Genomic DNA, 18,600 nt, shown 5'->3' on the forward strand with positions numbered 1-18,600 from the left:
TTTTTTATTAAAAAAACAAACAAACCAGTTTTCTAGATGTAGAGCATTAGCTCCTGAGAGAGACACAAGGATGGCCTGGGCTCAGGGAGCAGACAGAAGCCCGAGGGTCCCTGAGTCCAGGCTGTGGGACAATGCAGGGACAGAGCACACCAGGAGGGCACCCAGAGGCGCAAGGGACCCCTGAGGCAGGCGCACGTTCCCTGCATAGCACAGGCACGAGGACTCCCTGAGGCCAGGGAAGGATCACATCAAAGGAAGGAGGGAGCTCAAGCCTCCTGCTCTGCCCTCATGAACACTTCATGGACACTCCTGAAGTGTAGGCTGGCACAGTGACAGGACCGCATGTAGAGGGAAAAAAAAGAGTAACTTCACAGTTGAGAAAGCTAATAATAAACCTACTTTAGCCAGCTGGTCACGGTCAACAACAGCAGCAATAAATCATGCTGGCAATATGTACTCTTAATGTGATGGGATGAAAATGGCTCTTGACTTCTGTGGTATTCCTTCCCTCAAACCCACCATGGTAAGAAAAACATCACACAAATTCCTGTATCATGTAAAATAACTGAGCAGTACTCCTCAAAATTAAATAACTGATCAGTACTCCTCAAAATTATCAAGGTCATCAAAAACAAGTAACCTCTGAGAAGCTGTTACAGGCAAGAGAGCCTAAGAACACAAGTCACTACATGTAATATGGTGTCCTGGGACAGAAAAATGTCAATAGGTGAAATGCACCAATTCTGGTTCAGGAACTGTGGCAAATGCATCATATGAATATAAGGTGTTAACAGGAGAAAACGAATGCTGGGTCTATGGGAACTCTCTGTACTCCATCTGCTCAATTTTCCTGTAAGTCGAAAGCTATTCTCAAACAACTAGCAAGGTGAGAGACTCAAATCTAACCATATTAATTACCATAGTAAACGTTAACATTCTAAATGCCTAAATTAAAGTCAGATCCTGTAACTGACAGGATCTGACTTATTATCCAAATACTGGTTCTTTGAGATGAATAAAATTCACAAACGTCTACCCAGACTAACTACAGGGAGAGGGGGAGAGAAGACAAGAATTACCAACAGCAGGAATGAGTGCTATGACATGACAACGAATTTTATAGATACTAAAAGGATAAATAGAGTACTGTGAGCAATTCTATGCGATAACTTGGACAATTTAGATGAAATGGACAAAGTACGTAAGTAAAGACATAAGAAACCAAAGTTCTCTCAAAAAAAAATAAACCTGGTTAGCCCTATATAAAAATCCAAACAAACTGTAGCTGACAATTTTCCCACAATCAATATTCTACATTTGGATGGCTTCATTTTTCATTTAAGGAAGAAATCAACTCTTCCCAAAAATTCAGTAGGAGGGAAAACATCAAAATAAACATACAGACCAACATCCCTCATGAACGCAGGCGTACAAATTCTAAGCAGAATTATGGCCAATCCAATCTAATAATATATGAGAAATGTATAACATCCTGACGCAGTGAGGCATACCCCAGGAATTTAAGGTTGGTTAAACATTTTTTTTAAATCAATGTAATTTATCTTAACACACACAAAAAAAATACAATACCAAAAAAAAAAAAATACAATCATTGCCACAGATGAAGAAAAAGCATGACAAATTCCTCTTTAACCGTTCCTCCTTAAAACTCTCAGCAGATCATAACAGAAGGGGATCTGGTCCGCCCAGCAAAGGCCACAAACACAAAACCAAGAGCACCATTGTACTTAATGGCGAAAGACAATGCCCACTCACCATCAGTCAGATATTTGCTCTTACCACATCTATTCACCTCTGTAATGAAAGGTCTATTCAGTGCAATGAGGCAAGATAAAGGAATAAAAGGAACTAGACTGGAGAGGAAATAAAACTGGATTTACTCACAGATAACACCAGTCCATGTAGAACATCCAATGGAATCTACAAAATAGTTTCTAAAACTAATATGTGAGCTTAATAAGCGTTCAGGGTATGATACAAATTTATACAAGTTAATGTATTTCTATCTATTAGTAACAAATAGTTGCAGATTGAATTTTTAAGAACCACTTACAATAGTATTCTTGCCTAGAGGATCCCATGGACCAAGGAGCCTGGTAGGTTATAGTCCATGGGGTCACAAAGAATCGGACACAACTAAGTGACTAACACACTTTCACAATAGCACCAAAAAATATGAAATACTTAATGATAAACTTAACAGAAGATGCGAAAAGCCATCAGGCTGAAAACTGAAACATACAGTGAAAAATACAGTCAAGAGAGACTAAAGATCTGAACAAGCAGAGACATATACCACGTCAGTCATGAACAGCAAGCCAAGACGCCAATCTTCAACTCATCTACAGAGTCAATGAAATTCCAATAAAAATCTCAGCACGCTACAGAAATTGACCAGGTCACCTGAATTTGCATGGAAATGCAAAGGACCTAGGATCAGCCAAAATAAGTCTGAAAAAGAACAAAATTGGAAGGCTAAATAATACTACCTGCTTTTAAAGCATTATTTACAGTAATTAAAACAGTGTGGTTTTGTTGTCCAAACAGACTGATGAAGAAGAGAGAGTCCAGGGACAAACCCACATACTCAGGGACAAATGATTCCGACAAAGGCAGTGCAGTGGGGAAGGGCAGGAGACTCTGTCTGACAAATGCTACTGGAACAACTGCGTATCTATTAATACATGTGCTGGGGGGAGGGGAAGAACACTGCTTCACACCTCGCACCACATACAAAAATTAATTAAAAATGGACCACAGACCTAAAAAATGTAAAACCATGTAACTGGGATTTTCCTGGTGGTACAGTGGTTAAGAATCTGCCTGCCAACACATGAGACATGGGTTTGATCTAGGTCTGGCAAGATCCCACACACTGCAGAGCAACTAAGCCCTCAGGCGGTAACTACTGACCCTGAAGTGCTGCAGCTACTGAAGTCCACACCCCTAGAGAAAAGTCCACGCCACAACCAAGAGCAGCTCTGACTGAGCCTGAGTGCTGCAGCTACTGAAGTCCACGCCCCTAGAGAAAAGTCCACGCGCAGCAACCAAGAGCAGCTCTGACTGAGCCTGAGTGCTGCAGCTACTGAAGTCCACCCCCCTAGGGGAAAGTCCACGCTACAACCAAGAGCAGCTCTCACTCATCCCAACTAGAGAAAGCCTGTGCACAGCGATGAATAGCTGGTGCAGCCAAAAATAAATTTTAAATTAAAAAAAAAAATACAACTTAAACAGCAGAAAACATTTGTGACCCTGGATTAAAAGATTCTGTAGGAACAACATGAAAAGCAAGGTCCATAACTCGACAATGTAAAAGGTTTTAAACTTTTACTTTTCAAAAGATACTATTAGGAGAACAAAAAGACAAGCCACAGACTGGAAGGATATATTTGCAAGTTACATAAAGATAAAGACTTCTGTCCAAGGAACTCTCAACTCAATAATCAGATCAGATCAGATCAGATCAGTCCCTCAGTCGTGTCCGACTCTTTGCGACCCCATGAATTGCAGCACGCCAGGCCTCCCTGTCCATCACCAACTCCCGGAGTTCACTCAGACTCACGTCCATCGAGTCAGTGATGCCATCCAGCCATCTCATCCTCTGTCGTCCCCTTCTCCTCCTGCCCCCAATCCCTCCCAGCATCAGAGTCTTTTCCAATGAGTCAGCTCTTCGCATGAGGTGGCCAAAGTACTGGAGTTTCAGCTTTAGCATCATTCCTTCCAAAGAAATCCCAGGGCTGATCTCCTTCAGAATGGACTGGTTGGATCTCCTTGCAGTCCAAGGGACTCTCAAGAGTCTTCTCCAGCACCACAGTTCAAAAGCATCAATTCTTCGGCGCTCAGCTTTCTTCACAGTCCAACTCTCACATCCATACATGACCGCAGGAAAAACCATAGCCTTGACTAGACGAACCTTTGTTGGCAAAGTAATGTCTCTGCTTTTGAATATGCTATCTAGGTTGGTCGTAACTTTCCTTCCAAGGAGTAAGCGTCTTTTAATTTCATGGCTGCAATCACCATCTGCAGTGGTTTTGGAGCCCAGAAAAATAAAGTCTGACACTGTTTCCACTGTTTCCCCATCTATTTCCCATGAAGTGATGGGACCAGATGCCATGATCTTCGTTTTCTAAATGTTGAGCTTTAAGCCAACTTTTTCACTCTCTACTTTCACTTTCGTCAAGAGGCTTTTTAGTTCCTCTTCACTTTCTGCCATAAGGGTGGTGTCATCTGCATATCTGAGGTTATTGATATTTCTCCTGGCAATCTTGATTCCAGATTGTGTTTCTTCCAGCCCAGCGTTTCTCATGATGTACTCTGCATATAAGTTAAATAAACAGGGTGACAATATACAGCCTTGATCAACTCCTTTTCCTATTTGGAACCAGTCTGTTGTTCCATGTCCAGTTCTAACTGTTGCTTCCTGACCTGCATACAAATTTCTCAAGAGGCAGATCAGGTGGTCTGGTATTCCCATCTCTTTCAGAATTTTCTATAGTTTATTGTGATCCACACAGTCAAAGGCTTTGGCATAGTCAATAAAGCAGAAATAGATGTTTTTCTGGAACTCTCTTGCTTTTTCCATGATCCAGTGGATGTTGGCAATTTGATCTCTGGTTCAATAATAAATCAATCCAATTAAGAAAATGGGCAAAAGACTTGAACAGACCCATCACTGAAGAAACATACACACTTGAAAAGATGTTTGACACCATTAGTCACTAGTGAAATGTGAAGTAAATCCACAGGAAGACTCTACTATCAAAGTTTTGGAATGGTTAACATTAAAAAGACTGTTGGTATCAAGTGCCAGCAATGGTGTGGAGCAGCAGAGGCTGTGACCACTGCAAGTGGGGGTGCAAGGGGACAGCTATGTAACACAGCTCTATCATTTCTTAAAAAAGATAAGCCAATGCCTAGCGGATGACCCATCTACTCCATTCCTGGGTATTTACCCAAAAGGAATGAAAACAGATGTACACACAAAGCCTTGTTTATAAATGTCCACTGTAGCCTTATTTGTAACAGCCCCAACTGAAAACAATCCAAATATCAACAGGTGAATAAAAAAACAAACTATGATAGGTAATGGAATGGAACACTACTAGGTCCAAAAAGTAAAGGCCCCAAAATGTTACCACTTGAATGAATCTCAAAACAAGTAAGTAAAAAAGCCTCACAAAAAGAGCACATACTATAAAACTCTTTACATACAATTCCAGACTAAAGTGCAGTGACAGAAAGCAGATGAGTGGTTGGCTGGGGCAGGGTGTGGGCAGGAGGAAGGGCACAGGCAGTCTCCGTGGCAGCTGGCACGACTCTGTCATGACTGGAGGTGGTTCCTCAGGTGTCTACCCAGCAAGTCCAACTGGAAGAATCAGTGAGTCAGTTCTAGAATGATCTGAATACTGCTTCAAGCTAAGGAAAATAAAGCTTACAGAGAAAGCAAGGATATTCCAAACGTGATGTTTACGGTACACCAGTGGTGCCTCATTAGTGCTCTACACCCCGAGGTTTGGCAGGTGTGAAACGGCCATCCAGGAGCTCGACTGCAGCACTGTGGGGCAAGTCTGAAACCATGAATGGAAAATGAGACCACTCTACATTGCAACACTTGTCTTCTTCAGCCACATCCGTCTATCTGCTCAGAACAGACAGAGTAGGTAGAGAATTACATTTAAACAAGTCAGAGGCATCTGCTAAGCAACTATGAAGGAAGTTAGATGCAAGGAAGTAGTTGAAGTGATGGTCTATGTAATCCAGGCAGAGTGACGAGGGAAGTGAGGGGCCAGGCGGGGACGGGCACGTGGTCACAAAGGCCAGCAGCAACTGTGCAGACGAGGTCTTTCTGGGTCCTCTTCTAGGGGAAAATAAATACTTAACGTCAAACACTTACACAGTACTTAATTAATAACCTTTCATACATAACCCTACAGCTGGTGGTAAGAAAGGGAAGGCAGGCTTTCTCAGTCATACAACCTTCTCTAGACAGTGACATGGGGTCCTGAACACAGTCCTTGTGCAGCCGCTCTGCTAAGTGTTGGCAGCCAATCTGGGGGAGCTGCTTCTTTGCACTCACACGCGCCGATCTGACTATCAATAACAAGCGTGCAGCCTATTCCTCAGGTCTGCTGGGGTCTGAAACTGTCTGGTCTTTTAGATTAAGGCAGAAACAAAATCAGAGGTGAGCAACTGTTGTTCCATTACCCACGGGCATTTCTATGCTGGCCCACACCCTGCACCCCAAAAGAGAACTCCCATCTTTTTCTTCTGAAACACTTTAAATAATCCTTTCACAAAGAACCATCTCCTCCTGGGTTTGACTCAATTTCAACATGAACATTTCCTGTCTGCACTTCTCCTGGCACTTCGCCTTCTCATCAGCCTCATCTTCTCCTACTCAAATCTGACCTGCCTTTCGAGAACTGTTTAGGTCTTACATTCCCCTGAGGCCTCTGGACCGGCACCCCTCACCTCTGCATCAGCAGGAGAGTCAGTTTACAGAAGAACCAAAGGAACCAGTGAAAGGTACATTGTTTAGGGACAGGTTTAACAGGCAGAACTTTTAAAGCACATCAATGTCTGGACGGGGTGATGGCAGCCACTGATAGTACCTTTGCGCACAGAGGAGTGGACAGGAAGCTGCCTGGGGCTCTGATGGTAAGCTGGGACCACCAAGCATGCACCCCAGCTCACTCCGGCCCCTCGTGCTCTGGCCTACTCTCCACTAGTGTGGAGAAGCCATTGCAGGAAGGGGGTGAGGTGCACACACATTTAGAGGGAATGGAACCAGCTCGAACCCAACCCTCAAGGCTTCTTTCTGCTTCAGCACCAATGACTGAGGAGTATATTTCAAATGAAAGGGGAAAAAACTAATGAAATAAATAGCAGATTAAAAAAAATCGAAGTATTAGTAATAAGAATGCTAACTGAAGTTGGGAAAGGAATACATGAACACAGTGAGAATTTTAACAAGAAACTAGGAAATAATTTTAAAAAAAGCAGCAGTCAGAGCTGAAGAATACAATAACGGAAATGAAAAACAGTGTAAGGACTAAAAACAGAGCAAGTAACACAAAAAAACTCACAAGTGACCGGGAAGACAGAATAACGGAAACCACTCAATAAGAATAGCAAAGAACCACTTCAGCTATTTTTAAAAATAAGGATAGTTTAAGGGGCCTCTGGGACAACATCAAGTATACTAAAATCACATTACAGAGGTTCCAGAAAAAGAAGAGACAGAGAAGGTAAAATATGCATCTGATGAAATCATGGCTGGAAACTTCCCAAAGCTGAAGAAACAGATATCCAGGAACAGGAAGCATGGAGGGTCCCATTCCAAACGAGATGGAACTCAGAGACCCACACCAAGACACATCATAATTAAAACGGCAAAAGTTACAGATAAAGAGGATTCTAAAGGAAGCAAGAGAAAAACAAGGAGTTACAATCAAGGGAACCCCCATAAGGCTATCAACTGACTTTTCAGCAGAAACTCCGCAGGCCAGAAGGGAGTGGCAGGATACGTATCAATGGCTGAAAGGTAAAACTTGTAACCTCCATTACTCTACCCAGCAAGATAATCATTTGGAATTGAAGAAAAGATTAAAGAGCTTCTCAGACATGAAGAAACTGAAAGAATTCATCAGTACTAAACCTGCATTGAAGAAATGTTGAAGGGTCTTCTCGAAGTGGAAAAGAAGAACCTATAGGAAAGGGAAACCCCGCTAGGAAAGGCAGATACATAGCAAGGACTGAAGATTATTTATGTAAGTCAGTATACAGATTAAAATACAAATTGTAGATGCAACTGTAACTACAAGTCATACACAGATTAAAATACAAACTGCAGAAGCAACTATAACTACAAGTCGTATAAAGATTAAAATACAAACTGTACAAGCAACTACAACTATATACAATTAAGGGAGAGATAAGAATATGCAAAATGACATAAAAAAAACAAAATGTGGGGGAAGGGAGTAAAAATGCAGATCTTTTAGAATGTGTCTCAACTTAATTGACTATCAATCATTTCTATTAACATGTAGATAAAGTTACAGGTCAACATATATGAGGAACACTGTAACCACAAATCTGAAAACCTGCAATAGCTACACAGAAGCTAGAGAGAAAAGAACACAAGCATGCCACCAAAGAAATCATCAAACCACAAGGGAAGAAACAAAAAAGAGGAAGAAATGAACAAAGAACTAAAAGTGCAACATAAAGCAGCCCAAACTCTACATGAAAATGAAATCATAAAACAGCTTTACCTGTCTCGCCACTTTCAGGCGGTGACTCATACTCTGAGTGGTCCAGACCCAAAGTGCTCATGGCTGTCTGGTCTGACTCCTGTAGATCTGACAGCCCAACATTGTCATGACTTTTGTCACCATCACCGTTGGTGTCCAATCCTGTAATTAAGAATTTCAACCCAAGAGGAAGGGTTAGAAGAACAGCTTTTTCTTAAAACAAAGACTTACACCTGCAGTTACTGACCTTTTCAACTTGACTGTGAGAGACCTCAGGGTTCATAAATACTGTCACCAACCATGACACAGATCTTAAACACTTTCCCAAAAGTGAACTCAAAGGAAACAAGGCTGCAGCGCAGAGCAGAGGCCCAGCCCCGCCCACTCACCGAGGTGGCCACGGCCAGGTGGCGCCTCCCAGACGGTGCTCACACCGCCGTCTGCAGCTCCACGCGCTTCCAGCTGTAACAGTGGAGTGCCCCATACTTTTGCATTAGGGTTTAGCTCTGAAACTTTGGCTGTTGGTACCTAAGAAAAAATATGATGTGTTTATTTGTATCCAAATTCCAATCACTGCAATTTTACTTACTAATTCAGAGTTAAAACACATCCATGCTATAGAATTTATGTGAAAAAGGCTGAACCTATTTACACATACTTTTAGGGAGAAATCAGATGCAAAAGTGATCGAAGTTGATGCACTCAGAACTCCACTCACCAGATGTTAATTTCTCACCAAGTGAAAGGCACTCAAGAAATGGGAATCAAAGTCCTGCCTTCATGGGGTCTCTGATCAACTTTTTTAACTGGTGACTCAGTTATTTCTCTGGTCCAGACTACCCAACACAATTCAAAGATTTGCAAATCTGAGAACCAATGGATGAAACTCTAAAATAAAGCTTGAACACTGCTAAAGGTTAAAGGCCAGAGAAAATGAAAGAGTCATGGTGGAGAGGCGCCAGATGCGGACACCCTGTGACTGTGCCCATTTCCAGTCACGTGACCCCCAGGCTGTTCCAAACACACTGGCCCTCAACTCCCTGGGCTCGTCTGTCAGAACACTCCCAGATGTCTGCTCGGCTGGCTCACACCTTTGCGTCCCTTGGGGACTGCTAGGGTCTTTCCTGGCACACCTCACTAAACCCACCACCACCCTTGAATTTTCTCTCTCCTGCTTACAAATCCTGAAGAGTCCCCCAAATCTAAAAGAAGCTGATGTCCTGGGGCAGCCACCCCAATTCCTAGCAAGCCTGGCCACGACCTGCATTCTCCAGGCACTGCACGTCACGACCCCACCAAGCAGGGCCAGGGCTGCCAAAGGGGAACAGGCCGGGTCCCAGGAGCCCAGGCAACAGCTCCACGCTGGGAGCAGCCTCCTGGTGCCACCAAGAAAGGCCATCTCTAAGGCCAGTGCACCATGATGAGCCGAGTAGGAAACAACGTGTGGGTCAACAACCTTAAAAAAAAGAAAACACATAATAAATTCACTCTAGCTGGGATGACTGACACTTGCGGTGAAAAAACGATTTGTGAAACTGAGGTAGAGGCTGATATGGATAAAGTTATAGAGTATCCTCTGCCCATATCTCGAGGCATGGACAATAAACATCACGCCCAGAACCAGGCACCTACGTGAGGGCTGATCTGGAGTCCTTCTAAATTTTAAGTACCAGACAGGGCAAAGAACAGGGTACCCCTTCTCCTTCAAGAATGTTTCCCTCAAGAAGCACTGAGTCTTCAAGCTCCCTTCTTATGTGACATCTAAACTTCCAGCTCATTGCTGGACTCTGCTCCTGCACACCCACCTGTGTGTTCAACACACACTTCTGACATCCTCAGTGAGTGCAAGGCACAGCACGAGGTGGTCCGGGAACAAGGCAGACAGGACTGCACCAAGCACAGTAACAGACAACCTCCACGCCTCATGGGCACCACTGCCCTCCTCAGCAGGTACACCTTATCTCTCTGTTCTCTTTTTCTTCAAATTCAGGCCTTTATTCTTTCCTATACTAATACTCTCATAACCCACCTCTTCTGGTTACACCCAGTCTCGTTCTCCCATGTGACACACATCAAGTTTTCCACCCACGGAACAGACCCCTGACCTCATGGACACACTATACATTCTCTAAATTCCTAACTCCAACCTGCACTTTGCATGAGGTCTTCCTCGTTTTTAGCACCACCTGCAGTTGGCTATACTGCATCACCAACACACATTTTACAGCTAACACACACACACACACACACACACACACAGTCCTGGAACACACTGCCCACAAACAGCATCCTGAAAGCCACGCAGGCCTCGGGCTCCTCCCCCTCCGCTCGCCCGTAAGGCATGTCCTGTCCTCCCCACAGGCTCCCGGCGTCCACTCTGGGCACACTCTAAGGCACACACACTCTGGGCACACTGACACCTGCAGTCCTGAGCCCAGCAGGGAGCTGCCTGAGAAACATGTGGGAGGAATCAATGTTTCGTGATGTAATAACATAAAATTCTACTTTCTACTATTTGACAACTTGTGCAAGGCTTTATGCCACAGCTGACTGGAACACTATCCATGCACAAGTGACTACTTCTACAGTAGGCAATCAGGCATCAGGGGCTTCACACAATCTCCAGCAGCCAGTCAGGATTTGAGGGATATTCTGAGGTTTGACAGGGATGTAAGAACGGAGATGTGACAGCCAGCTGGGTGCCAGGCACACTCCACGCACACTCCTGAGTCATGACAGCCCCATGACACAAGTAAGGAAACCAAGGCAGAGGAAGGTTAAGTAACTCACCCACAAAAATGATCCTAATTAGAAAACTGTGTTCTAATATCAAGAAAACAAAACATTTATCAAGAGCTCATTAACTTCTTGTAACTCACATGAGAAACAACTTGGACTAAACAAACACATTTCTTCAAAATGCAGCTATTTTCCTGCTGTCACAGGGACCTCCAACTGATTATCAACAATTCAAGTTTCATCTGTGTGGCTTCCTAAGTCTTATTTTTCCCCTAAAAAGTCATGGCCAAGCAATAGTTGGTAGAACTAGCAGTGAGCTGACCTTAATGGCCACATTCTGAAGCCATTCTACACAAATGACCCATGTTACTCTTTCAAGAGTGCAGTATCCCCAAACTTTGACACTCAAAGAAACACTACCCCTCAGTGCTATGCTCCATTAACAAAAATAAATAACCTACCAACTCACACACTTTGGCCAGGAAATAAAACCATCCCACTGACAAGTTAGTGAGTAGGAACCAGAACACCGAGTATCAGAGAAGGGGGAGGCAGATGGAGAATATAAGACAGGTGAGATATGGAAGGGAAAGAACTGCCCATTTTCTAAAGTTTAAGTGAGCCTGGACTAGTCCTGGATTGGCACTAAGTTTAGCAACTCAGAGCAATTCAAAGACTTCACAATCATGACATCTATAACTCTGGCTTGTTACCTGTGAAACAGCATAATAGCAGCTATAATGAGATGTCTGCACAGGCACTTTGAGGACTGGAGTTTTGAACAAAAAGCAGTACCAGTAAGTGTAGCGTGTCAGGTGAGCACACTGTCAGGCACATGGCGCAGCTGACAGCTAACTCAGAGCAGCGCACACGCACCTCACCCTCCCATGCAAGAGCAGGAGCCATGTGTGCTCCACCTGAGAGACAGGTGTGGACAGCTGGGGAGAGCTGTCAGCCACGTCCACTGAGGGAAGCGGTTAAGTGGTGCTCGCCTCCAGAACTACTGTAGGAATAAAACTGATTAACCTGAACATAACTGTTTCGGGAAAAACTCCCAAATCTGAGCATGAAATAGAAAGAAAGGAGGTTAGTGGATAAATTACAGAATTTAATTTCTACTTGTTTGTTTCCATATAATAGGCATAATATTTGAGCCACATCTATCTGTTCACTATTACTATTTCTCTTGCCTAATACAACAAAAACCACTAAAAATAAACAGACTGAATGAATGTTCTTTTGCTACTACAAGTGTACGTGCCCAAAGGACTGCATCAAGAACAAGACTAACTTCCTGTTTCTTCAAAGTTTGCATTTATTACAGAAATTCTAGGAAGATGCTCAACAACCTGCTTGGTGCAGGATCACGTACTGGTTTGGTTCTCCCAAACCAGTGGGGCCTGGGCAGTGAGGTTCTCAAAGTTCTGCAGGTGCTTCTGAAGAGAAGAGGGAACCGACATCCTGGAGCCAGTTAAAAGCACCAAGCGTACCTCCCTGGACGGCTGCCAAGCAAAAGCAGTAGAAAGCAGATTTCAACTCCTCTGTGTTCTCCAAGTGTAACCTTCTGCATGATTTTAAACATCCAATGGGCCAAATGTTTGTTCCACTCCACAAGGAGCCAGTGGTGAGGACAGGATGGATGAAAACAGGGCAGGGCAGCCTCCACAGACAGCCACGCCTGATGACCTGTACCAAGGCACTAGTGCTCCAAGTCCACATGTGGATCCTAGCTTCAATATACTAAGAGGGAACCAAATTCACACTCTGCAGTTTGGAAATGATTAAACTGATGCTATACTAACTTCGTTTTATAACAACATTGAAACAACTAATAATTGTTTAGAATAAATCTTTGTTAATTCCAAGTTAAAAAGCAAAATGAAAGATAAGCACATCACAGCAATAAAAACTGATATAGCATACTTACTAAGTGTGCACCTGTCTCTTGCCATCCCCAAATGACAGTATCTTCTGCCACTGGTAGCTGAAAAGGAGGCTTTTCCATCCAAAACAAAGACATCTCCAGGTCCTGGGGCTTACAGTGCAGGTCCTCACTAAAGATTTGCTCATCTTCTAAGGTATCTTTCGTGACTGTATCAGTCCATGGACAGCCTGCTTCAGATCTGCAACCATCTGCTGGCCCCTCAGAAAACACCTGACTTGCCAGCTCCGCCATCGGGTAGCAGGAAAGTGCACTCAGAAACTGGGGATGCTCATGCCCTGGGGGGCTCCGCAAATCCCCCTCAGACAGCTCTTCAGACACAAGCGACAGGGCAGGGTACTCACAATCTGGGACGGCCACCTCCCTGCTGTCACCTGGGACAACAGGAATCCCCTGCAGCCCGTCCACTTGGGCAGGGTAAACACCAGTCACGCAGGAGCACCCTGCACGAAAAACCCCTAACTCCACTCTTTCAGAGACCACCAAGCCCATGTCCCCTTGTAAGGCAGGTCCCTGTGCCGTGGGCCTGGTACCGCTCTGGCTGAAAGGGCATGCGCATGCACCTGTCCCACACAGGCCTGTGTGGCTGGCAGTGCCGGGCCCGCCACAGCCTTCCTGCAGACGCAGTGCCTCCTCCTCTTCTCCACCCGTCAGCTCTGGTTCTTTCAGCCCTGAAGCTCGCCCACCAGAGGCCTCAGGAGCGTCTCCGGCTGACTGGGAGAGAACCTGCTTTGGCAGAGGGCTGCCACCACTGTGCACAGGGCTCACCCGCATGCCTTCCAAGTCCTGCACGCCTGGGGCCGAACTCTTGCTTACAGGTGGTGCAAGGCTGAGATCCTCATGACTGCCGTCATTCACTCGGTAGGTATCGTTCCTTCCTGTGTGAGCTGTCTCAAAGTCAGGATTCTTTGCTTCACCATAACTGACACAAGCAAGCACACTCTGACTGGGCACTGCTGTGCGTTTCTGTGCATTTGCTTCCCAGTCAAAGGTTGTTCGGGGGTCTACCTGGACGCTCTCTGTGGCAGCTGTCCCGGTGTCCCTGTGACTGGCTCTCGGGGGTTCCTGCTCAGAACTCTCTGGTCTGTGAGGGTCCTTCCCTGAGCTCTCCACACACGACTCACCCTCTGTTTCACGCTCCTCTTCGGCGCAGGTGAAAACACCTGCAGAGGAAATGAGGTCACTTGCAGGCCACCTGGAGCCGAGGAGGGACTTGCTGTGTGGAGGTGCTCCCTGCGAGTCTTGGGACATCCCTGGCCCGGCTGCGGCCTGCACTGCACACACCACGTTGCGGCTCTGGGCCCAGGCCTTGCTGGCCCCGGTGTTCATACTCAGGTCCACCTGGGCGGCAGCTCTCCACTCAGAAGCCCTCCTACCACAAGCCTCATCTTCCAAAACTCTAGTGTCACCCTCATCCTGGTAAGATGGATGATCCCGAGACAGCAAAGACAAGCCGGCCTTGTCTACACGCGGGCCGCGTCCACTTTCCACACTGCGGTCGCCCAGGCGCTGCTCCGCAAGTACCAAGGGCCTCCGGCCGTTGCCTCTGTGAGGGGCTGGCTCTTGGAAATTTGCATGAGTAGGCAGAAATCTAAAGGTCCCTGAAGTGATACATCTTACTGAACTTAAACTGATTCTATCGCGACATACGGAAAGGATTCTGCAGTCTGATCTGCTAACATCTAAACTGGAACAATCGCTGCCTTTCAGTGGTTTTGCAGAGTTACTTGCTCCTTCCCTTCCAGAGTTTAAACTCTGAACTGCATGAGCTGTTACAGTCCCACAATCACCATCTCCCTCAACAAGTGAAGCGCCACTGATTACAGTACTCTGTGAATCAGTCACCAGACCCCCAGGCTGTGAACTGCCACGCGATCTCCCTTGAGGGATGGTGCGTGCACTCACTAGACAGGCAGCGTCTGAGTGGATGTTTAAAGTGGGGAGTGTGCCCACATTACGGAATGTGCTCCTTTCTATGTCAGCTTCAGGGAAGCTGGCGAAGGTCTGCGCCAGCAAGGCACCAACGTCTGCGGCACAGGGTGGGTCACTGTCACTCACCAGGGCAGAGCGAGGTTGAGCTTTCTCACCAAGAGCCCACTCTCTCTCCCTTGGGAGTGGCCTGACCTGCAGGGGCAACTTTGCCCCAGGGGCCTCCGACCCCCCAGGCCCACGGCCAGCACTGTCTGGTAGCTGGGCCCCTCTGTAGGCCCCCTCGGAGGTGACAGCTGGACCGCTCTGGGGAGCTGTAGCTGTTTCACACGCATGAGCACACAGCTCATCTCCACCTTCTGGGCCGTCAGGATCAACAGCACAAATACTGTAAAACCTGCTCTCTCGGGAATTCCTACACCGTTTGCAGTCACCACAAACAAGACCTCCGCCTGCCCTCTCCTCACCACTCAGATCTGAGGAATCAGCAGCACTACCAATATGAACAGTGACCAGCACCTTGCTCCCCACCTCAGAGCTTTCCCAGGTGGCTGGGCAGTGGCAGGGAGGGTGGTGGCCAAGGCCCTGGTCAGGGGGCGCCGGGGCTAGAGAGTAGGGCCCCTCACCATCAGGGAGGCCCCCCCACAGAGGGCCCCGGGCACCTTCACCACCGTGCCCCATGGTGGTGATGTCAGGGTTCCTGTCAGCCTCACCTATGTGTCCAGACCCAGTAAAGAGCCCGGACGTGGGAGAGGAGTCCAGCAGCCGCCCAGGCGCTGGGCCCTGTCTGCGTGCCAGCCTTGCCAAAACCCCAGCCCACACGCTGGCCCTGCGTCCACCACCAGGAAGCTCCTCATCTCCAAAGGCACTGAATAATGAAGATAAAGTTTTACTTATCTTGCTCTCCGGTTCCTTCTCCTCCACTGATTTTTGTAACAGGCCAATTTTTTCATTGTCATTGTCACTACTTAATTCTTTGTGGAAGCAACAACCCATGTTCAAAAGTTCAAAAACTCACATAACAATGCCTGTTGCTTTCTGAACCTCCACAAGTGCATCTCCCACTAACTTTCTATGGTTTCTGACGAGAAGCTGACACCCAGATCCCAAAAATAACCCTCGCACAGCAGTCACATGTCCCTGCCACTCAAGTCCCAAATCCGAATCACAGCAGACCTGCCCAGTGGCAATCTCCTCATGCCCGACAGTCCAAACAGCACCCAGAGTCCAAACACACACATAACACAGGAGATCTTTCTGGTATTTTTCTTATTCTCATAAATCCAATAGAAAACTAACTAACATTATTATCCCAGTCAGAAGCAGTCACTACAGAGTTTGGCTTTTTATACCATTTCAGCATTCTCTGAATTGCATTTCACGGAATGGTAGCAACCAAAGGAGTTAACATATATCTTCTCCCCAAAGGGAAACAACAGTAAAAATGTGTTCTTGAAAATTCTTAGGTTCTTAAAGTTGTCAATATTCAGTAATGATCATGCTAGGCACAAAACTGGAATGGTGTCCAGTAAGAGATGTATATTGAAGGGTTCCCTGTGAATAGCATATGCTGTCTGGGATTTGCGTTAAAACACACCTGGCCTGAAAATAAAGAAGTAAATACATACAGACATAACACTTTCAAACGCCATGTGTGCAGAGGGGAGGAAAAAGAAAAAGCAAACTACAAGGGCGGGAACTGTTCAAGTCAAAATGGGCACACAGGTTTGTTTTATTACTGTATTTCTGCAGATGTTCAAAAGTCTTGGTTAAAAAAAATAATAATAATAAAAAAAAAACCAGAAAGAGCAAGAGAAACAAAGAAAGAAAATCGACACCTGCAGCCCAGTCCAGGGACCCCCAAAAGCTCCCAAATGAAGCCCTTCTTTGAGCATGAGGAGTACAGTTATCGTGCATCCCATGGCCCAGGAACATGAGCACCACAATGGATCTGAACTTACTTCAACATCCGTAAGCTTTGTTCTCTGAATAAGAGATTCATTTTCTTCAGTTCAGTTCAGTCGCTCAGTCGTGTCTGACTCTTTGTGACCCCATGAATTGCAGCACGCCAGGCCTTCCTGTCCATCACCAACTCCAGGAATTCACTCAAACTCATGTCCATCGAGTTGGTGATGCCATCCAGCCATCTCATCTTCTGTCGTCCCCTTCTCCTCCTGCCCCCAATCTATCCCAGCATCAGAGTCTATTCCAATGAGTCAACTCTTCGCATGAGTGGCCAAAGTACTGGAGTTTCAGCTTTAGCATCAGTCCTTCCACTGAACACCCAGGACTGATTTCCTTTAGAATGGACTGGTTGGATCTCCTTGCAGTCCAAGGAACTCTCAAGAGTCTTCTCCAACACCACAGTTCAAAAGCATCAATTCTTTGGCGTTCAGCTTTCTTCACAGTCCAACTTTCACATCCATACATGACCACTGGAAAAATCATAGCCTTGACTAGAGGGACGCAAAGTAACGTCTCTGCTTTTGAATATGCTATCTAGGTTGGTCATAACTTTCCTTCCAAGGAGTAAACATCTTTTAATTTCATGGCTGCAGTCACCATCTGCAGTGATTTTGGAGCCCAAAAAATAAAGTCTGACACTGTTTCCCCACCTATTTCCCATGAAGTGATGGGACCAGAGGCCATGATCTTAGTTTTCTGAAAGCTGAAGTTTAAGCCAACTTTTTCACTCTCCTCTTTCACTTTCATCAAGAAGCTTTTTAGTTCCTCTTCACTTTCTGCCATAAGGGTGGTATCATCTGCATATCTGAGGTTATTGGTATTTCTCCCGGCAATCTTGATTCCAGCTTGTGCTTCATCCAGCCCAGCGTTTCTCATGATGTACTCTGCATAGCAGTTAAATAAGCAGGGTGACAATATACAGCCTTGACGTACTTCTTTTCCTATTTGGAACCATGTCCAGTTCTAACTGGTGCTTCCTGACCTGCATATAGGTTTCTCAAGAGGCAGGTCAGGTGGTCTGGTATGCCCATGTCTTTCAGAATCTTTCACAGTTTATTGTGATCCACAGTTAAAGGCTTTGGCATAGTCAGTAAGGAAGAAATAGATGTTTTTCTGGAACTCTTTTGCTTTTTTGACGATCCAGAGGATGTTGGCAATTTGATCTCTGGTTCTTCTGCCTCTTCTAAATCCAGCTTGAACATCTGGAAGTTCACGGTTCACATATTGCTGAAGCCTGGCTTGGAGAATTTTGAGCATTACTTTACTAGCATGTGAGATGAGTGCAATTCTGCGGTAGTTTGAGCATTCTTTGGTATTGCCTTTCTTTCGGACTGGAATGAAAACTGACCTTTTCCAGTCCTGTGGCCACTGCTGCGTTTTCCGAATTCGCTGGCATATTGAGTGCAGCACTTTCACAGCATCATCTTTCAGGATTTGAAATAGCTCCACTGAAATTCCATCACCTCCACTAGCTTTGTTCATAATGATGCTTCTTAAGGCCCACTTGACTTCGCATTCCAGGATGTCTGGCTCTAGGTGAGTGATAACACCATCATGATTATCTGGGTCGTGAAGATCTTTTTTGTACACTTCTTCTGTGTATTCTTGACACCTCTTCTCAATATCTTCTGCTTTTTTTAAGTTCATACCATTTCTGTCCTTCATCAAGCCCATCTTTCCATGAAATGTTCCCTTAGTATCTCTACTTTTCTTGAAGAGATCTCTAGTCTTTCCCATTCTGCTGTTTTC

General features: G+C 45.5%; 1 protein-coding gene across 3 annotated transcripts in view; it reads right to left on the reverse strand.

Annotated features, from left to right (window-relative positions):
• Window positions 1-18,600, reverse strand: part of LARP4B (La ribonucleoprotein 4B) — a 90,286-nt gene that overhangs the window by 31,018 nt on the left and 40,668 nt on the right. The window contains exons 1-3 of one of the 3 annotated variants that reach the window (XM_025264075.3): window positions 12,943-16,869; window positions 8,666-8,804; window positions 8,298-8,438 (exon numbers count right to left, since the gene is read on the reverse strand). In XM_025264075.3, coding sequence (XP_025119860.2) covers window positions 8,298-8,438; window positions 8,666-8,804; window positions 12,943-15,882 — 3,220 coding nt within the window. In that variant the 5' untranslated portion in view covers window positions 15,883-16,869. Of the gene's footprint in view, window positions 1-8,297; window positions 8,439-8,665; window positions 8,805-12,942; window positions 16,870-18,600 lie in introns of those variants that run through there. The other 2 variants (XM_006064940.4, XM_025264077.3) reach the window with 2 other exon arrangements.

This window comes from Bubalus bubalis, chromosome 14 (genome assembly GCF_019923935.1).
Source record: "Bubalus bubalis isolate 160015118507 breed Murrah chromosome 14, NDDB_SH_1, whole genome shotgun sequence".
Lineage (NCBI taxonomy): Eukaryota > Metazoa > Chordata > Mammalia > Artiodactyla > Bovidae > Bubalus > Bubalus bubalis.